This window comes from Hyaena hyaena, unplaced genomic scaffold (genome assembly GCF_003009895.1).
Source record: "Hyaena hyaena isolate Hyena2069 unplaced genomic scaffold, ASM300989v1 scaffold_204, whole genome shotgun sequence".
NCBI classification, from domain to species: domain Eukaryota; kingdom Metazoa; phylum Chordata; class Mammalia; order Carnivora; family Hyaenidae; genus Hyaena; species Hyaena hyaena.
Window position 1 is genome coordinate 1,294,778 of NW_024080837.1, and position 21,321 is coordinate 1,316,098.

At 43.8% G+C, this 21,321-nt stretch overlaps 1 protein-coding gene and 1 non-coding gene across 5 annotated transcripts in view; one reads left to right on the top strand and one right to left on the bottom strand.

Annotated features, from left to right (window-relative positions):
- The first annotated feature begins 2,502 nt into the window (after positions 1-2,502).
- The window catches only part of SLC2A12 (solute carrier family 2 member 12), a 58,363-nt gene continuing 39,544 nt past the window's right edge, over positions 2,503-21,321 (top strand). For all 4 annotated transcript variants that reach the window (XM_039242026.1, XM_039242027.1, XM_039242029.1 and 1 more), the window contains exon 1: positions 2,503-2,782. In XM_039242026.1, the coding sequence (XP_039097957.1) occupies positions 2,668-2,782 (115 nt within the window). In that variant the 5' untranslated portion in view covers positions 2,503-2,667. The remainder of the gene's footprint in view (positions 2,783-21,321) is intronic.
- TRNAL-UAG lies at positions 11,858-11,942 on the bottom strand. The gene has a single exon. It is a non-coding gene; the product is annotated as a tRNA-Leu (tRNA).

Sequence of the window (21,321 nt, forward strand, 5' to 3'; positions counted from 1 at the left end):
CACTACAAATTATAAATGTGCAAAATATGATGGAGAGATGTAGGTTCCTTTGGGAAATTTAGGCAGAAGAATATCTCCCTGTAGCCCAGGTAAAAGGAATCTCCCCACTTTTCTCGGAGTTAAGAGAGTAAGGGGAGCACAGGACAGACCGGAATAGCCACAGCTCACATCAGGGCAATAGTGGAATAAGTAACAGAATTAGTTCTACCAGGAGGCAAGGTAGTCAGCCACACTCTTTGCTCATTCCTTTTGGTTTCTTGTCTGATTATGCCTTAGGAATGCCAGTATAGTTCAACTATAGAAAGCAACGTGGGGAAAAAAAACAAAAAGTGAGAATTGCTTTTAGCTGTACTTAAGGAATTCTAAAATTAAGTTTGTCTTCTGTCTGATCAAAGACTACAGCGAATACCCTGACACTTTTATGATGCCCACGAGCTGCTGGAGGAGACACAGGGCTAGAAATCATTAGACAAGGCAGTTATATGATTGACCAGGTGCAAAAATATATCCTCCCCTCCACCACCACCCCATCCATCCACCCTGAACCCCCATACCCTGCCAATTTGAGGTCACTGGTTCTGAGCAGAAAAAATAGAAGCGGGGCGCCTCGGTGGTTCAGTCGGTTAAGCGTCTGCCTTTGACTCAGGTCATGCTCTCGCAGTTTGTGAGATCGAGCCCCGCGTCAGGCTCTATGCTGACAGCTCGGAGCCTGGAGCCCATTCTGTGTCTCCCTCTCTCTGCCCCTCTGCTCCTCTCCCACTCATGCTGTGAGTCTCTCTCTTTCAAAAATAAATGAGCATTAAAAAAATTTTTTTAAGGTAGAAGCAAAGTGAATACGGAGAGCTGATGAGAGATGAATGTGTGTTACAGATAAAAACTGCAGCTCTTTCCATCACAACACTTTCTGGGAACAAATTAAAACTAAAGCTTCATTGCACTACACATTTTTCAGTGGGAACAAGCTGATCTGGGGGCACACTCACCTCTGAACCAGTGGAGAGCTTCAGCACAATCAGCACACATAAAACAGGCACACAGTAAATACTAGCTGAATTCCTACAGGCTCGTTTCCATTTGCTCTCTGATTCCTGGACAGATAAGAAATATGTAAAGATATCTAGTGATGAAGAAGGAAAGTACACATGAGAAGTGACTTTAGAGTTGGGTTATGATCCAGCCAAGAAGTCGAAAGTAGGTCCAGAGTAGTTCAGCTCTTGCCGATGGCACAAATCGGCCTCTCTGTCCAGGGAAGCACCTAGGTCTAAAGGGCATGTTCATGGCATCCTCCTAAAATCAAGAAAGGCTGATAAGGGAAGGCTGGGCCATTCGGATGTAGGAGAGCTATGGCATTAGGCTGCCCAGCTTTGCAGTCTCAGCCCCACCACTAAGCAGCTATGACACGTTAGGCAAGTTTCTCAGCCTCTATTGCCTCTTCTGGAACACGGGTACCTGCCTCACAAGTTGTTTGTTTATTTGTTTGTTTTCTCAAAAGACTCATCCCCCCCCCAAAAAAAAAAAAGAATTATATGAGTTAATACTTTCAGCACAATTTCTGGCACATAATAACCGCTCCATAAATTCCAGTTGTCACTCCTCATGATTTTCTCAAATGATCTCAATTTCCTAAGATTTTTCACTAAACACGATTTGCTTAAAGGTATAACTGAAGGTAAACTATCACAACTCTGTGAGACCTTTTATCTAAATAATATTCACAGATCAGGGGGGAAAAATCCCCCTTCTCACTCCCTGATTTTATTTCTGAGTTTGTGGCCACCACACTCAGCCCGAGGGGCGTCAGTCTGCTCTCTCGGCATTGGCAATGCTCTCCTCCAGCGGAGCTACACACACCTGACCGCAGAGTCAGGCAGGGGTGGCTCCTCTCTTAAAGGTAACTATGCATAAATAAACTGGATTACTCCCCTATCATCCCAGGGTATTAAAAGTCCAAAGAATCTATGCAGCATGAGTTCATGCACGCTTGGGCTTGGGCCTGGATTTGTGTGACAGGCCTTGGGGAGAAAGTACACACCACATTCACCTAGAGCAAAATCAGGCTGAAACAGTAAAGCTGGTTTATGCTTTGTTTAAATGGCAAGTGGCACAACTCTTGGAGTAACAGTCTTGCTGAAAAACTGCCTCACTTTTCCTTCTGGCGGTATGTCTTTGCATAAATTGTCCCCCTCTCTGCACGCTTAACTGGTACCATCTGTGAGCATTCTGGGCCGTCCCTCGCAGCGTCCCTTTAAATCTGCAGGTCTCCCTTCTCTGCCCCTTTTCAAAGGTGCGGGTAGACAAGCACTCCCCCCAACCCCCCTCCCCCAGCTCGTGGCCAAACCCTGTCTGGGCTCCCATGCTTTTTAACCCCTTGCTTCCAACTCTGCATCTGAAGGCACAAACAATCGTCGCAGACACGGCCCTCCCACCGCCTGTGATAGGCTGCTTGGAATAGCAACAGGCTGTGTCACCGAAAAGGGCAAAGCCTTCGGAAATAGAAACAAAGTTGGTTACAAATCGCATTGGCTTTGCCCGAAGTTTTTTTTTTTTTTTTTTTTTTTTTTTCACCCTTCTTAAAGCATGCTACCATGGGGACAGTGACCGCTGCTGCCAGAGGGGACGGCCGGGGCGCCTGGGTGCCTCGGGAGCGGCTGTAACTTCTCCGCGACCATGGTACCTGTTGAAAACAGAGAGGGCCCCACTCTGCTGAACCCGAAGGGGAGCGCGGCCCAGACTGACGGCAGCGGCGCGGCCAGCGGCAGCCGGCATCCTCCCGGGGCCAGAGGTAAAGTGAGGCAGCGACCGGCTAGAGGAGCAAGCTGTGCTCGGTCCGCTCGCGCGCGCGCGCGCGCGCGCATGTGTGTGTGTGTGTGTGTGTGTGTGCGCGCGCGCAAGGTGCGTGGAGAGACGGGAAGGGGATCCGGTGGGAGAAGGAGAGGCAAGGAGCTGTAATGTGAAGATTGAAGTTCCACTACTGGCGCGATAGGTCCATCGATCGTGTTGACATAATGTATAACTCTTTTTCATTTTGGGAAGAGTGACCGGCAAGACAGTGTAAACACACACACACACCCCCGCGCGTGCACACACACACTTTTACATTGATTGCCACAAACAGACAATCCGCAACAAGTGGACGTGCGGAACCACTATGTTTTAAGTGAATATTTTAAGTAGGCTTCATAAAATTATTAGTTACATAATCAGCGAACACAACTTTCTTTCTTTCTTATTATTTTTCTATTTCTTTTCTTTTCTTTCTTTTTTTTTTCTTTTTCTTTCTTTTTTTTTTAACTTCCCAGCGTCTGTTTGTAATGAATTTGAGCCTTTGAGTGTTTGGGAAGCTCAAACCTCTGCTCCATTTGCTCCTGCTCTCTTTCAGACTGGCCTTCCAAACTGAGGTTCCTTGAATAGTTTTTCCTTCTGGAGGTGACACTGGAAAAAGTTTTAATTCATTCCAGTTATCTTTTGCTAGACCAAATGCTTTCCTTCACTTCCACATTTACACTTTCCCACAAGCACACTGCAAGCCCTTGGCTACCCTTTCCTACTTTTCAGTTGGTTCCCAAAGGAATGGAAACTAATCGTAATAGGAAATTAAAGCAAACACAAATAATTGTCTCTTGACCGCTTTCCTCAACCCTGCTCCCCTTCACCATACCTACCAGAGATTCCCAGGCCATATACTGGAATTTCATGAACAATCCAGAACACTAAATGATACAAAAGACATGTACCTTTCACCTTGCAGTGGATCTGTAAAATCATGCTTGCATGTGAGTTTGTCTGATCTTGGACTTGAATCGACGACCCCTCTGACGGAGGCGTGGATTGGCTCCTGGGGAATGAGAAGCTGTCCTTCTTCCCTGCCCTGCTCCCTGCTCAGCTTCCTCGAACTTTCCCATTCTGGTCAAGAGTGAGTACCGGAGGTCAACCTTTAGGACGGCCTCACCCTCTCTTATGCAGAGCTGCCCCTTTCTCCAGTGGTGCTCTCTGGCTCCAATATCTCCAAGCAGGCCAGGGAAGCTTGTATCTGAGGGTGAAAGGGAAAGAACTGCAATGTTCTCTCCGAGTTCCAGGAAGACTGAGCTGCATAGCTTGCTCAGGTGGCCATGTCAACAAAAGGGCTCGCTACACAGTCTGTGACAGTGTCACAAAGAGGATGAAAAGAAACTTTGTCCTGAGGGGCCCTCCCTGGCAACAATTAAAATCATGGACTCTTTAATTCTGATATGGCCTTAAAAGCACCGTGTCCTCTAATAGGTTAAATCACACAAGGTCACAGTCATCCTGAAAGGAGGTCACCGGTATTAGTGTTTGGAAAAGTTGAACATAGGCACAAGATTCAATTTACAGTGCAACTAAAGTTTGTGTTCCAAAGAAATGATTAATGGAAAAACATGGTAAATTGTTTTCTTGATTTAATCTTAAATAAACCTTTATTACATAGAAAAGAAAGAAGCCTAAATGTTTCCCCCAAGTCTTAAATCAATAAAGCTTTGATTTGTGCTAGAGTTTATATTTAGATGGATACAAACATTTTAGGATTATTTGTGTAAATTTTCCTAAGTTTTCTTAGCCGCATCGTGGTACCCAAAGGCAATTATGTGTATAGATATGGATCTACTGAAGGCATAGCCCAGGTTTGCCGTAGATTATACTTTAGTCTGTTTTATGAAGATGTTGAGGTTTTAATGAAATAATGTGTGTCAAATACTTCTTTGTGCTTTAAACGTCCATAGTTTCATCCAGGAAATTCAGAGTATTTAAATATGCCCAATACTTATCATACTATTCCTGTTCTTGAAGATACAAGTTTTTCTGTATTCCTAGATGGGGAAATTAAAGCACAAAGAAGAATGAGTCATACAATCCAGGAGAAGGTAATTAGATCATTTGAGATACTGAGAAACAAATCGACACAAAAATTTCCAGACTCCATGCTAGCACCTCCTAATGCTCTTATGCACAATAAAAGTGTTGGCAGACCTTGCCTGGCCACCTGCTCTGAAACTGGAAAGAATTCTTTGTTCCAGTGACTACGAGCTAATGAACTTAAGTCCATTTTCAATAAGTTACGACTTAAAGCGTATGTATTTTTAGCACATGTTTTGGTATTCATAGACACGTTATAATGGACCTTATAGGCAGGGTTAAGCTCAATTCGTAATCCTGGTGCCTAGAGCCCACCACTGTATAGCTGATATTAGAAATGCGCAGTGCTATAACATCTCGCACAAGTGAGAGAACATGTGAGGCCGGCTCAAGTTCATGCAGTGCTGGTGCAAAACTCACCCTCGGGTCTCTGACCTGGGGGCCCAGATGCCTGTTCCTCTGTCTCAGAAGGTGGGTCTTGCAGGCTCTTCCAAGTTCATGTTTCTTTCTTTCTTTCTTTCTTTTTTAATGTTTATTTTTTTTTAATGTTTATTTGTTTTTGAAGGAGAGAGAGAGACAGAGCATGAGTGGGGCCAGGGCAGAGAGAGAGGGAGACACAGAATCCGAAGCAGGCTCCAGGCTCTGAGCTGTTAGCACAGGGCCCGACGTGGGGTTTGAACTCACAAAACTGTGAGATCATGACCTGAGCTGAAGTCAGACACTCAACTGACTGAGCCACCCAGGTACCCTCCTGATTTCATGTTTCAAATGACTGGCTCAGAGGACGGTTTCATTTAAGGCCCTTTTTACCCCTCCAGCACCTGCCCAAAAGGTCAGAAACTAAGAACAATATTCACTGGATGAGTTCAAGTTCTCAGCCTTGCAGACCCAGCTGCCCAATGCTCTAGAACCCCGATGAATATACCTGGACTCACTGACCCAGCTGAAAGAGCTGGGCTTCATCCCAGCTAAGACCCTTCTAAATCCAGCATGCCACAGGCTGAGATTTAAGAAACGTACGCTTGTGCTAATCAGATGAGTATCCGAAGGCAGTTGTTCTCAAACATAGTTAAAGCTGTGAGACTCCTTTCTACAAATGAAACACTGAAGTAGGTGGTCAGTATGTAAGAGAGGCAATCATGGCACCTCTTTAGTGGAAAGAGGGGAGGAGGAGAAAAGGAAAAGCCCGGGGCAGGCTGCTCCCTGATCCCTTCCCATCCCCTGTAGTCCTGAGCTGGGTCCCGGATGGGACCACATTAGCGAACCATAGGTCCATCACTACTCTTGGCTACATAGGTGATGTTTTTGAGGGTGGGGCATTTTTACTATCCTCCTACTGAGTCTTGGATTCCCAGGATTAGCCTAAACCAGGCCCCTTTGATTTCAGTCAGGCCCAGCTCTCTCAGGCTTCCTTAGGCAGCCGGATGGAAAGTCTACAACTTGTGAGAGTTGAGGAGACTTTAGAAACAACCTTATCCCCAGGGAAGAGTAGGTCAGACCAACTACCTTGACCTCATAACAGAGCCTTGGTTGTGAGAAGAGCAGGTCTAACAACAAACCAGTCATTTGGAGAAGACCCAGGGCTTGGCCATTACCATTTTTCCAGGCTTTTCATACATTGAAAAGTGGCAAGACCCATGACAAAAATTATTGTGTTTTAAAAACACAGATATTTAACCAATTCATGGCTGATAACAACAAAAAATGCTGTATACAGCTTGATATTGCCAAGGAAATGGCAGGATTTATAGACATGTGAATCTATGATAGACTGCAGACTCTTTTGTCTGGAAATAAGACCAGATTTAAAGATGATTATCTCCCTTTTCACTTTGGCCAGCTTATCTCTATGATGGTACATTTAACTTCACTTGGAAATCACATCAAAAGTCTCTGTTTGAGGCTCCTTGTGACTGTGAGGTCCAAGCAAATGGCTTCTCCGTGATCTAAGAAGAGAGAAGGCTGTAAGCAAACATGGCGGGAGCTGTTTCACCATAGATTCTGGGTGGTGTTTGGCTCACACAGCCAAGGCTCTTGTCTCCCTTTCAGCTCGTTGTGACCTAGAGAGGGCAGAGAGGTTGCTGCTTCCACAGACTACCTTCTGGGCGCCACCACAGCTGTAGACATGCGTTGGAGGGAGCCTGCAGGAGGCAGGGCCTGGCAGACATGGATAAAGCCATCAAGAAATGTGGTTGACCGGGGGGACTGAAATCTGTCAGCTGACACCAGTGTTCCTGAGCTGGTTTTATAGCTAATGTCTATTCTGATAGGTCAGTGCCCCCATCCCAGTTGTGAAATATTTGTAATATCAGCCATCTATCTGGTAAGATTGCTGTCAGGAGCTAAGGCCCCTGAGATCCCAGGAACATGCCTAGTGGAAGTCTTTACCTTCTATTGTTTGTGAATTTTCAAGGGGGTACTTTTTAGTAGGCTAAATCTTATAGTAGCTGATAAAAAAAAAAGAAAGAAAGAAAGAAAAAGAACTCAAAATAAAATGAACCCACCCTGTAGCTGGCTGAGGAAACTCCAATTTAAATGTGTAAATCACAGGTGAACCAGCCAATATTAAAGTGCAAGTTTTAATTACCATAGAGATGTGGGGTTATATTTTTCATTCAAGGATAGTTAGTTCTTGAATCTGGTTTTGTAGGGAGCATTTTCTCATAGTAGGAACCCAGTAATATTAGCCTCAGGGTTTTAAAAGTTCTGAGAGCGACCAGTGCCCCCCTTCCCCCACCATGAGTGTGCAATTAGCTTGTGCTTCTCAGCATTAAAACAGCGATGGACTCAGATCAGGCAAGCAAGAACTGGTTGTATAAGATTCTTAAGTTGAGCAGAGTTGGGGCTCCTGAGTTCAGTGCTTTCCTGAGGCACAGTCTTCCCCAAAATGAGTGCTTGAATAAAATAGAGAATGAAAGCCATGTAAAAAGATACCGAGTTATGGTGAGAAAGGCGTAAGGTTGGAATGGGCTTCTTTTCAAGGGGCTGATTGACCAAATACCAAATAAGGATAATTTCTCATCCCATCTTCCCTCAGAAAGTAACTAATCTCCGTTAAAGGCAAAGGACTTGAAGTCGCCCCAGATATTTCCCAGCTGAAACTTATAGTCAGATATATAACCTTGACAGCAAATCATAAAATCATACATGTGCTTTTCAATTTAATTTTGTTTTCTTTTAGCTTATGGATACCATTTTACTTCCTATGTCATAGCACTGCTGATCACATAGGATCCTAAAAATTAATTAATTAATCAAAATTTAAGAAAGGAAAACTAAAAAAAAAAAAAAAACCAACACAACACAGCACACTCATTTATGCATTTGCTAACTGGCCATGAGTCAGTGATATACTAATTTTTCTACACAGTTTAGGCAGAAGTAATAAGAAGACTAAAATAATTTATCACGTTCTTTTAATTTCAGTATGTTTCATTCTTTTTCAACAATTCCTTACTTTATATTGTTCTGCCAAAATATCAGGGAGAAAAATACAGTTCTTTGTTTGACTTACAGGAGTATTTTTCTTTCCTTGAGTAAATCAAGGGTAATTCACCTTTAAGCTGTTAAATTGTGCTCCCCTTGGAAGTAATTGTTTCTCTGGAACACTCATGACTCAGGTCCTCCTGGCACAGTCAGGCTTTGGGGCTGCTGGTCATGTCCATATAATTTCCTCCAAAATGTTGTCCTGCATGCACCTGCTTTCATACTTTGTGGAAGTTGGCATTGGGAGCAACGAGCAATGCTAATTTAGCAACAAGCCCGAAATGGTACCTCAGCCTCAACCTTACACCAAAAATGCTGTAAGACTTTTTTTTTTTTTTTTTGGTAGTGTTTATTTATTTTTGAGAGAGACAGAGGTGGGGGCAGGGAGGAGCAGAAAGAGGGAGACAGGATCTGAAGCGGTCTCCGTGCTGACAGCAGACACCAGATAACCTGATGTGGGGCTCGAACTCATAAACAGCAAGATGACAACCTGAGCTGAAGTCAGAGGCTTAATTGACTGAACCACCCAGGCACCCCAGCAAGACTTTTAGGAATAGATAAATAAGTTGTGATTGAGATCAGTTTGCGGTGAGAGAGCCTTCCCAAGCAAATAAAATGTTTCAATTCCATTGGGAAACAAAACTGTTGAAACCCCAGGCAAACTTACAGGAAGAATTTTTCATGGTGTAAGCCCAATTATGTAGGCACTGTCAAAAGCAAAGGAATACAAAATTTATGAAAAGGCATAATTGTTATGCTGGAAACAAGGTATCATTTTACTTCCTTTGCTATCAGTAAGAGGGACTGTTTCAGTTTTATTTCCATGTCATGGAGATTTTATCCCACTGATTCAGACTACGCGGATCTTTGCTGAATGATATTGTGGGTCATGTGCTTCTATTACTATTATTCCTTCTTGTTTTTACAATAATGCAATGAGGTAAGATTATTCCCAGTTCACAGTTAAGGAACCTGAGCTAAGAAAACAACAGCGAACATTTACCAAATGCTTACTACCATGCCCAACACATTCTTCTGACTCATTAATTCTCCTAACTTTATGAAGGAGGTAATATTATTATCTGTATCTTAAGAATGAGGACACAGAGGAATAGAAAGGTTAAGGGACATGTCACAGTCTAGCTGGGAACTAATCAGGCACTCTGATTCCTAAGTGTACCATCACCATTAAGCCCAGGGACTTCCTAGAGAGAACCAAAGGGACTCACTCCAGTAACATCTATGTGAATAGAGTCTCAGTATCCTACGATCCAATCTAGGGTTTTGTCGACTTGACCCATAATACCATTCAGCACCAATATCTCTACTTCCTGCTGTATTCTGTTATCGGATCTGTGACGTGGGATACCTGTTACACTCGTTTCAGAACTTTATTGCATTCTATTTTAGCTAGTTCCCTGATTTTCCACGCAACACGTCTTTTGCTATAAGATTATAAGTTTCCGGATAAAATATATATGCTGGCACCTGTCATAGCTCTGAGATGATTGCAAGTACTGTGGGCCTAGATAATACAGGGCAGTTCATAAGAGGTAGGAGCTTTGCCTTTTCCCTGTATTTCCATCAGGGATCACATGCATCTGAGACAAGTACCACCATTTTTTAATGTTTATTTATTATTGAGACAGAGAGAAACAAAACATGAGTGGGGGAGGGGCAGAGAGAGAGGGAGACACAGAATCTGAAGCAGGGTCCAGGCTCTGAGCTGTCAGCATAGAGCCCGACGTGGGGCTCAAACCCACAAACTACGAGATCATGACCTGAGCCGAAGTTGAATGCTTAACTGACTGAGCCACCCAGGCACCGCTAGTACCATCATCTTGAGCTATCAAATCCAGATGTAACCTAGGAAATCTCTCAACACAGTGCCCGCAATGACCATCCTGCTGACTGCACTGTTTATCCCGATGAGCATGTTACCACCTGTGCCCAACACGTTGCTGGCACATAGTACATGCTTACTTGTTAAATGAGTAAATGAATTCAGCATTTGTTCAGCTAAACTAAACAACATGGGAATTCAGCAATATGTATTGAGCACTTACTCGATGCTGGATACTTCAGAGTGAAAAACGATACATAAGATATTATCCATGTCTATAGATTTTACCAGCTCCTCAGAAACATAAGAATCAAGATAATTATAAGATTATCATTTAGCAAATGTTGAGTCTACTAAGAATCAGACATGATGCTAGAGCCAGGTCCAAGGGTGAGTATGAGACATCCATACAATGCAGATACATATCACCAAAGGCAATAGGGAGAGAGACAAGACTTCAGGGAACCCAAGATGGAGGAGGTGGCCAGGTATATAATGCCCTGTTAGTGTCCATGGGGCACCAGGTTTTGATGAATTCTGGAAGATAGTAGAGTGAAGCTGAGTCAAGAAGGTATAACTGAGGTCAGTGCATTTACAGAGAGCATAATAAGCAGAGAAAATCACTTGTATACAGATTTTGAGAAGATAAAATGGCACATTCAGGGTCACAGCTATTCTGTGTGACAAGAGCAGAGTTCAAAGAAGGGTGGAGGGCAGGGAATGAGGAAGGAATCTAAAGATGTAAGCAGGAACCATATCACAAAGCCTTTGTGTGCTAAGTACCATGAGGGAAAGAATTCTTAGGAAGAGACCATATCAGTTTAGAGAAACCAAGCAAGTTTCTGAAAATGATGCTAGTGGGGACAGAATTAGAGAGTCCTGGAAAACCTTACCTGCATGTTAAAATCCTCCAGCTTCATGGGGCCACCATTACTTTAATATTTAAATAAATACAGCTCCGGCCCCCATAAGGCTAAATCCACATGTCTCCTACTCTCACCCTTGCTGTCCATCCTTAAACACACACAGAACACTTGAGGAATCTTGCTGTTCTTCTGACCACTTTTTGCATCAGCTTCCTGTCTTAATCTTCACTTCCTGCAGTTAGTCTTTCTCTCTTATCGTCATTTGATCCTTGTGCAGATCATGGCCCTTTTTCCTTCACATTCTCAAATCCTATTCACAGAAACTCTCTGTGGATCATTACAGTGATTTGAGGAGAGCCATCATCCAAGTAAATATTCGGTAGGCCCATCTTTTAAGTTATCCTGTCAAATCTACCATGGGAATTTCTGGTAAACCAACTTTTCTAAAATCCATAGGCTTGTGGCCCTTCTGTTTCCTTATCCCCATCCTCTCACAACTCGATAACTTGTCAGGACCTTTTCTCCCATTTCTCCATTTTTCTTGCATTTCTTCCATTTCTGGGCATTCGTAGCCATTCTTTCTTGAACTCTCTCTATTTCTCTCTCTCTGTCTCTCTCTCTTTTACACACACACATACACACAGGTCAAAATTCTTTTTTTTATTTTTTTTAATGTTTTTATTTATTTTTGAGAGAGAGAGAGAGAGAGCATGAGCAAGGAAGGGTCAGAGAAAGAGGGAGACACAGAATCCGAAACAGGCTCCAGGCTCTGAGCTGGCTGTCAGCACAGAGCCCGACGTGGGACTCAAACCCACAAACCATGAGATCATGACCTGAGCCTAAGTCAGACGCTCAACCGACTGAGCCACCCAGGCACTCCAAAATTCTTCCCTTATATTGTATAAAACATCTTGGCCTTCCCTCCCTTTCCCATAGTCCACTTGTATAATATCAACATGCCCCATGCACTACTCCCTTAACCCCAGGTGACCATCCAGGTATTTATTTTTAGTAAATAAAGTGCTCTTCTTAAGAGCTTTACATCCACAGCCTTTACAATATTATTATTTCTCTTCCCATTGTATTTCCTTAATTTAAAATTTTTAAATGCACTCTGGAAGATTCCCAGTCATTTTCAAGTACATAGACCCCTTTAACAACTCCTTAAATGACTTTAAATCCTCACATAATAGTTTTTGTCATCTTCTATTTATTGATTAGGAATATAGACTGATGAAAACCTGCTGTGCCATCACCAGCATTTTGAACTTTTTAATAATTTTTTCATCACATCTGCATATGTTTGAAATCTTCGATTACACATACGCATGTTACTCTGTTTTCTGACCTTCACTAATTAAAGATTTTGTGAATTCTCACACGTCCATAGCTCACCAGTGCTTGCACACACTGAGAATCCCCACGCCAGAGTCCTCAGAGATCTCTGGGTGAGGTGGCTGCTGGTTTGTTCTCCAGATCACACCCCCCTTCACTGTCTATTGAAAATACCCATAAAAACATGGAAAGAGTTATAAAGTCACCAAAGCATGAAAGCCAGATATAGTCATCAATGAGTTAGGATTTAACCCTAAATAAGGTACAAACATAAGGCTAATGTATAAAAGGCAGTAAAATTCTAGCTTTCCACAAACTCCCGGTGCACATCCCTAATTGAGAGGATTTTCAGGAGCCGGAGAAAGGAAGAACATCTCCACAGACCCCGGAGCTGCTCTGGCAGAGGGTCGAAGCTTTGATGCCCAGTCTGATCTTCTCAGCAATCCCGTCACCATTACTTCTCTTTCTCTCTTGGGGGCTACAGTTTCCAAGATTTCAGCCCCTCTGGGCCGATAGGAAAGCCAGTGGCTCACTGAGTTCTGGAACATGAAATCAGTGTTAAGAAGGGACAAAGCCTGGCCGAGCCACTGGAATGGCGCCTTCCAGAAGTTGTCGTTTTGCCTGTACTGGTTTTACAGACTCCTTTAAATCATGCAGGAATGGCATCTCTTCTTCCTAGTCGTGAAACCAAAACATGGAAGCCAAAAAAATTCCTTTCTCAGTCCAGTGGCGTCACATCAGAAAAATAACTTCCAGACATCGGAAATTTGGCCAGAAGCTGTGCTCATCAAGTGCACTTCCTGCTCTAGCTAAGAGGAATTCCGAACGGCAGCCTGGTAGCTCGAACAAGGTGTGTCAGACACAGAAAGCCCAACAGCTGTTCCAACTCCCTTCTCATGTTCTGCCTTTCCTATCTGGGGAACAAAAATATTCAGATACTCACACTCAGTCTCCCTTGGAGCCACGTCTGACCAGGGAACCCTCTGGTTCTGGACAATGGGACATTAGGGGAAGTCTTCGGCGAGGTCGGAAAATTAAACTGACAAAGATAGATTAAGAGGAAAAAAGCATCCATGTGTATTTAATGTGAGTTTTACATGACATGGGAATCTTTGCCAGGAAATAAAGACTAAGACATGGTTAAACCTAAGTGTTTTTATGTTCTGTTTGATGAAGAGTAGTCAGTCATGAAGCATATGAAAGGCCAAGGTGTGTGAGGTAAAGGTAGCGAACTGGGTAAGGCCTGTTTGTTCATATCCTTCATGGCTTCTCTTTGTCTTCAGACAGAAGGTCGGTCCCTTCCCGGTGGGTGTAGGGAGGGCACCTCTCATCTGACGATTTGTCACCTGTTTCAGGGCGAAAGGGCAGGGAGAAGGCCAGAGGGACCCTCCTGCTTCTGCCATTTTCTCAAACTCCTTCAGCTTAAAACACTCAATAAGCCAAGGTGCTACATTTTGGGGGTAGAGTATTCTGAAACCCATCATTTTCCAGGGTGCTTCTGGAAAGTTCCCTCCATGATAAAAAGAAAGAGGCCTTGGGGCTCCTGGGTGGCTCAGTTGGTTAGGCGTCCAACTTCGGCTCAGGTCATGGTCTCATGGTTCGTGAGTTCGAGCCCCACATTGGGCTCTGTGCTGACAGAGCCTAGAGTCTGCTTCAGTTTCTGTCTCACCCTCTCTCTGCCCTTACCCCCCTCGTGCTCTCTCTCTCTCTCTTTCTCTCTCTCTCAAAAATAAAAAAAATATTAAAAAAGAAAGAAAGAAAGAAGCCTTAGCCCAAGCCTTCTTCCACCATCACTTACCTTTGAACTTGGTTGTGAGACAAGCTTATGCCTGGAGGTATGGCAGCCTCCTTGCACATGTGGAGACAAACCAGGGACACAGGCCAACCTTCCGAGGAGGCAGGAACAGAAGAACGGATGGAATGTGAGTCCTTGGAGACACCAAACTCAACTCAGTCTTCTCACTAATTAAACAGCAAGTGCCACAATGTTTTAAACCCGTGCTTTTTCGGGTTTTGGTTTCTTACAGTCAAAAATACTGTAACTGATCTGGGGGCTGGGTACAGAGAAGGCAGCAAATCTGGCCACTGGGAAGTATGTTCTAAATACAAAGGCAAAGGATGCATTTTAAGATTTCTTTTTATAGGAAACATACATATTTTTGGAAAGCATCTGCTTTCTGTTCTCCATACATTTTGTAAAAGTGGACTCTGAAAACAGAGATTAGGACAACACCCGATGATGAGAACACATCCAAGGGAAGCTGGAGCTGAGGATGGAGGGGCAGACAGGCCTGTTTGAACCTGTAATGAGTGTGAGGACACTATCGCTGTAGGAGCAGAATTATTATGTGAGATCTGCAGCATGGAGAATATTCTAGAAGCTATTCTAGGTGCTCATAAAAAGGACAAGAAGATAGAGACCGGGGGCTCCTGGGTGGCTCAGTCTGTTAAGCATCCAACTTCGGCTCAGGTCATGATCTCATGGTTGGTAAGATCGAGCCCCAAGAAGGGTCTTGGCTCTCAGTGCAGAGCCCGCCTCAGATCCTTGGTCTCCCTCTCTGCCCCTTCCTGGTTCGTGCTCTCCTCTGTCAAAGATAAATAAACATCAAAAAAAGATACTGACAGGAAATAAGATGAATATGTATGACTAACACATAACTGATTATTACTAAACAAATAGGGGAAAATACAAAATAGTAGAAGAAATCTTTCCTGAGTAGAAGAACTCAGGTAGTAGCAGAAAAATGTGGAAGAAACAAGTGGCCGGACTTATCCTGCTGAAAGTCTCACACTGAAGGAGGGAAGGAAGGGCTGAAAGACAAAAAAAGTGTGAGGAGAGAAAGAAAAGAATGAAAGTCCTATGAGTAATCAGGCAGAAAAAGAGAGTTAACAAAGCAAGATGCAGGGAAGGGCTACTAAGCCAGTGTAAGTGACGTCCCCTCTGTGCACCTCCCTGGCCCAGGGAATTTGAAGAAGGTTGGTTTCCGGAAAGTGTGCCTGTATGAGTACCGCTAAATCAAACCTGAGATTTGAAAAATGAAAAAGAAAGCAAAGTTCTTATCTTTTTGTTTTAGAAGGGTCAAACAACAGCAGGTATGGCGGGAGGCCAAATTTTCTGTTGGGCTGAGTTTCATTGTATGCAAAAGGGGATTCGGGGTGGAGGAGGCGGACAGTGGTTAGATGCAGGCTGGTGCCCACTACTTACCACCACAGGGCGCCCCACAGGGGGTCTAGGGCCCAGAGGCAGCATCTGGGACTTGTGGCAGCTGGTGGAAACAGCACACCTCAACTCTCCAGGGACCATGTCCTCTGGGCCCTGGGGAGCTCTCTGACTGAGCCAACGCCCCTCCTCCGTGTGACAGCTAGTAGTCTATACTGAGCTCTCTGTGTGGGCCCCTTGATGGTGCCAGTCCTACCCTCAAGGCGCTCCCAATCTAAGGCAGGAGATGGGCACAACTAAATATGGTCCACGGTGCTGTAAGGCTGTGGACAGAAAGGCAAGAGAGAGAGAGGAGAGACTCATGCTCACCAGAGGGTGTCTGGAAAGGTTTGGTAGAGAAGGGGATATTCAAACTGTATCTTCAGAGATGACTCAAGTTTCCCTAGACTCTGGCATTTTCCAGAAACAGCAAGCGGTCCAGAGGGGCTGAGGAACTGATGCTTGGAGACTGTTGGGGGGGCCTGAAAACCTGAGTCCCTGGGGGTGGGGCTGCCAAACACCAAGTCTCAGCAACCAAAAACACGAGGCTCGCATTTCATAAAGTATAAATATATGAGTGATAATGAAACACTTTATAGTGTCTACAATGGTGCTATATCAACAGGCTAAAAACAGTGCTGAAAGCTTTATAGAAATGCTAATACTACGCTGTTCAAATGCTAAGCATTTATGTAAATATAAAGTTGTATACGCTAACCATTCCATAATACTGTGCATTAATCTTAGTCTGTAGACAAAACCTTGGGGAGGAGAGGATCAAGGATCAGTATGCTGGAGCGCTCTTATCATTCATTTATCCCATCACTCAGCAAACATTTACTGAGGATTTACCTTGTGCCAAAGACAGAGATGAAAATAGAGATAAAAGGAATGTAGAGTTCTTAAACTTTCCATTTAGCAGAAGACAAAGGGTAAAAAAAATGAACACCTTGAAAGATGACGGGCACACTAGAAACACATTCTTTGGGCAGCAGGAGTGCAGAGGGGTTGGGGTGAAGCTGCAAAATAAGGCAGAGCAGGGTGGCCTTCCTGGGGGAGGTGGCACTTGAGATGACTCTGGAAAGATGAGTTGGGATGAAAGATATTCAGGGGGGAGGAGTGGAGAGAGGGGAGACTGCATCTGCAAGGCCATCTGGGGGCCACGGCAAGTTTTTCCCCAGCAAAACATGAGGCAGGGGGTCTTTGAAATTTTGGAGGCATTCGCACTGCGTCACGCTGTACAACTCCCTGGTTGTTTGCCAGAGGAACCTGTGTGTGCACGTTTTGCCGTCTGTTGTAGGATTCAGTGAGCCGCTAAGTGTTCATTGTGCGTCCATTGTGCACCCAGGCTGTAATAGACGTATGGGATAAGAAAGAAAAGCAGAGAGCAGGCAGAAACGCAAATATTATGGAAAATTGAGTGTGTTGCGTGCGAGCCAGTCACAGCGTGGTTTCATGTGAGTCACCACAAGCAGTGGACAATGCAGCTATTGTGGCCTCGCCTAGCCTGTGGAGGCGCCTGCCCTTCGTGCCTTCCATGTGGGTCTCAGGACATGTACACGAAGCCCCTTGGTTCTGATGGCGTCATCCATAAAGTTTTACTTCATTACCTTGTAACACAATCATCATTGCATCAAAAGGGACACTGCTGGGCTTCTAGCAAAGCAGCACGACTGAGAAGCAGGCATGCCTCAGCAACACTGCGGGTCCCAGCTGTGAGTCTCCAGATAGTTGCCGTTTCTGTGATGTCCACAAAAGGCTGGTGTTCCCTGTGGCCCCTTTGGGCTCATTTCCTTGGATGTTAAGGAAAGGCCCTCATCGAGCAAGGCTATGAGCAAAATAGATGGAAATGCTAGACTTCACCATGAACGTGAGGTACGGAATGTTTGACTTCAGGGCTGGTGTTCTTGGAAAAGGCATTAATTATAATTCCTCATCCTGCCCTCCCCTTCAGCACTGGGTCCACCGAGCTGCCCAAACTTTCTCATCTGTATTTAGGCAAACTCCGCCTTCCTGCGACACACTCTTTCTTTCCTCCTGTTCATGGCCAGATTTCTTGGAAAAGTTATTTCTGCTTTCTGGCATCCATAGAATAATGTCTTGCTTTTATCATCATAAAAAAACAAGACAGAAAAAAGCCCACTTTTTATGTCTCTTCATTATTTTTATATGATAAACGAGCACTAAGAAAATGTCCTGTGGTAGAAGTCCTAAGGTGTCACAGGGCTACAATCTTGGGAGATTAGGGACTAGCCTTCCACAGGCTAATTGGAATTCAAAATCCCCAGCTGGGGACCATACAGGAACTTCAGCAGTAATAAGTAGCAGTACCAAGATGAGTGAAATTTTTTTTGTCGGGATCCCTTAAAGCATATCCCAGGGAAGATAAGCCCGCCAAATAAAATACATACAGTTAAGACCTTAGCTTAACACTGTGGTATATCATCCCTGTTGGTATGCCCATTGTGTCATAGATATAGACATATCTATGTCTATATAGATAGAATGGGATCATAGAATGTCCTCTTCACCCTTTAAGCTTTTAAAGGCCAACTCCCTAGATAGACAGACAGAAAGATAGGTGATAGATAGATAGATAGATAGATAGATAGATAGATAGATAGATAATGTTGCCATATATAAAAAAAATTTTAAACTTGGGGCACCTGGGTGGCCCAGTCTGTTGAGCTCCCAACTTCGGCTCAGGTCATGATTTTGCAGTTCACTAGTTCAAGCCCCGTGTTGGGCTCTGTGCTGACAGCTCAGAGACTAGAACCTGCTTTGCATTCTGTGTCTCCCTCTCACTCTGCCCCTCTCCGGCTCATGCTCTGTCTCTGTCTCTCTCTCTCTCAAAAAAGTATTTTTTAAAAAAATTTTACACTTGTAATTTTGTAAAAAGAATTTTTAGTAATTCATATGGAAATAACTTTATTATAACTCTGAAGAATTATACTCAGTGCTAGCTGCTGGTATCCAGAGGAACCTTGACAAAGTGGGATGGTTTCCAGACCATTTGCACACATCCCAATTTGTCAGTGTCCCCTGAATGCTGACTAAAAGAATCAGCATATGAAGCTAAGTCCAGGAAGTGGACAAAGAAGCTGGCTCTGTCTTCTGTCAGGACCGTCCCCCCCACAGTATAGGGAGCAGGCTTTGTGACGTGCCCGCCTCAGATTCTGTCTGAAGGAAGATCAAAGGAAGGGAATCTCATATGTCAAGAAGTCTTTCTTTTGGTAGGGAAACACTATTTCCCAGCTAACAAAGGGGGGGCAATAAGAGGAGAAGGGCCAGGTGGCAAGGACAATCTTCTGCTACTCAAGCAGTTACGGCATCTATTCTGCCATGTCTCTGACTCAGTATCCCCTCAGTGCTGCCCTGTGTCACTCTAAATTCACTCCTGGGGTGACTCCCTCAATGCGCTTTGTAAGTGTTTTATTCTCCATATTTATTTCTTTAATATGAATATCAGATAATATTTATTATCTGATATAGAATAATCATATTTGCCAAAACATATAGAAGCTAATCAATATGTCAAAAGTAGATAAAATGGGGGCGCCGGTGTGGCTCAGTCAGTTAAGCGTCTGACTTGATTTCGGCTCAGGTTATGATCTCACAGTTTGTGGGTTCAAGCCCCACATCGGGCTTCATGCTGACACTGTGGAGCCTGGAGCCTGTTTGAGATACCTGTCTCTCTCTCTGTCCATACCCCATCTCAAAAATAAAGAAAATAAGAAACTTAAAAAAATAGATAAAATGAACAACGGCGAGTAGAGATATGAAGTAATACAATATTCTTATCTAAATGTGAGAATTTGACCTGATTCTTCTTGTTGTAGAGAAATATGTTGCTGAGCATTTCAAAATCACAGGGGGGAAAATATGTGGAGATTCAGCACATGAATGATTCTACAAAGGAGTACTTTATTTTTTTTAATGTTTGTTCGTTTCTTTATTTATTTTGATAGAGGGGGAGAGAGTGGGCCAGGGGCAGAGACAGAGGAGGAGAGCCTGATGTAGGGCTGGAACTCATGAACCATGAGACCATGAACTAAGCTGAAATTGAGTCATATGCTTAACCAACTGACCCACCCAGGTACCCCTCTAAGAGACTACTTTAAAGTCTTTTTGCAAAAGTGTTGTAAAAATTAAAGCACTGCATAATAAATAACAGATAATAGAGATATCACCAGAATGTTGGGTTTCTTGGGGGCAAATATTTATTTTCTACATAGCTGGACAAATTGCTAATTTGATTTCAGTTTAATGGTTTGTATTCACTATGCCCATGAATTAGTTTTATTTTATTGTGGATTTTTGCATTTTTATTTGCTCCTCCATCAAAGTGTTCAGTCCTTTTTAGATTTATTTTTCGAAGTCATCTATGTCCCAGGATCCTGGAGATGTAAAATACCTTGGGTATTTCTGTTGGGAAGAGGTTCAAACCAACTTTATTTGATCTGCTTCTCTTCCTGGAGCTGGACAGCATTTTTAAATCACCTCCCTCCCCCTGCAATGGCAGGCTGAAATAGCCCTTGCTCACTGTGATAATCGTGTGCCCACACTCGTTTCTGGTCCATTCTGTACACATCTTAGTGCTGTTCCTTCTCCACCTCCTTTTGCTGTTGTCTCTGTTCTAAATGTTGGCATTCCCTAGGTCCCAGGCCTACTCCTGCTGCTTCTGCTCCTCTGTTCACCTCCCTACATGATCTTATTCATTCCCATGCTTTTAAATCCCAAATACATGCTGCTGAATCCCATATACATATCTGTACACAGGGTATTGAACATTATAAAATCACCCAACCAACAGGTCAAACCATGAAGCCATCTTGGGCTCTGACCTACCCCTTCCCCTTCTAACTCCCAATTCACGAGCAAGTATAGTTGTTTTTACCTCCAAATTAACTCTTTTTTTTTTTTTAATTTAGAGAGAGACATCATATGTGAGCTGGGGAAGGGTGCAGAGTGGAAGAGAAAGAGAGAGAGAGAGAGAGAGAGAGAGAGAGAGAGAGAATCTTAAGCAGGCTTCACGCTCAGTGCAGAGTCTGATGCAGGGCTCTATCCCATGACCCTGGGATCATGGCCTGAGCCAAAATCATGAATTGGATGCTCAACTGACTGGGCCACCAAGGGACCTATCTCCAAATTAACTCTTGAATCTTTCTACTTGTCCCCAGGTCTACTCTGAACATCCCAGCTACTATCATCTCTTGTCAACTCTAAGGCAACATGCTTTTCTCTGTTACCAGTCTTGCTTCTGGAAGAACTAGTCTGTACCCAGCAGTAATAAGTTTGGTGTCAGTCACCCATACCATTCAGTGTGCACTGGCCCCGTTATACTTATGAAACAATAAAACGTGTCACTGTGGGGCACCCGGGTGGCTCAGTCGGTTGAGTACCCAACTTCAATTCAGGTCATGATCATGCAGTTTGTGAGTTTGAGCCCCACATTGGGCTCCCTGGGCTCCCTGTCAGCACAGAGCCCACTTCAGATGCTCTGTCCCCTTTATCTGCCCTTCCCCTGCTTACACTCTCCCCCCAAATAAGTAAATATTAAACAAACAAGCAAACAAACAAATAAATAAAAGGTGTCACTGTGACTTGCAATACTCTGTTTGACTTGTGCCCTCTGTATCTACCCCAATTTACTGTATCCTATTTACCTTTCCAAGCTGGTGTTAAACCCCACATTTGATGTACTAGCTGCCTAACAGTTC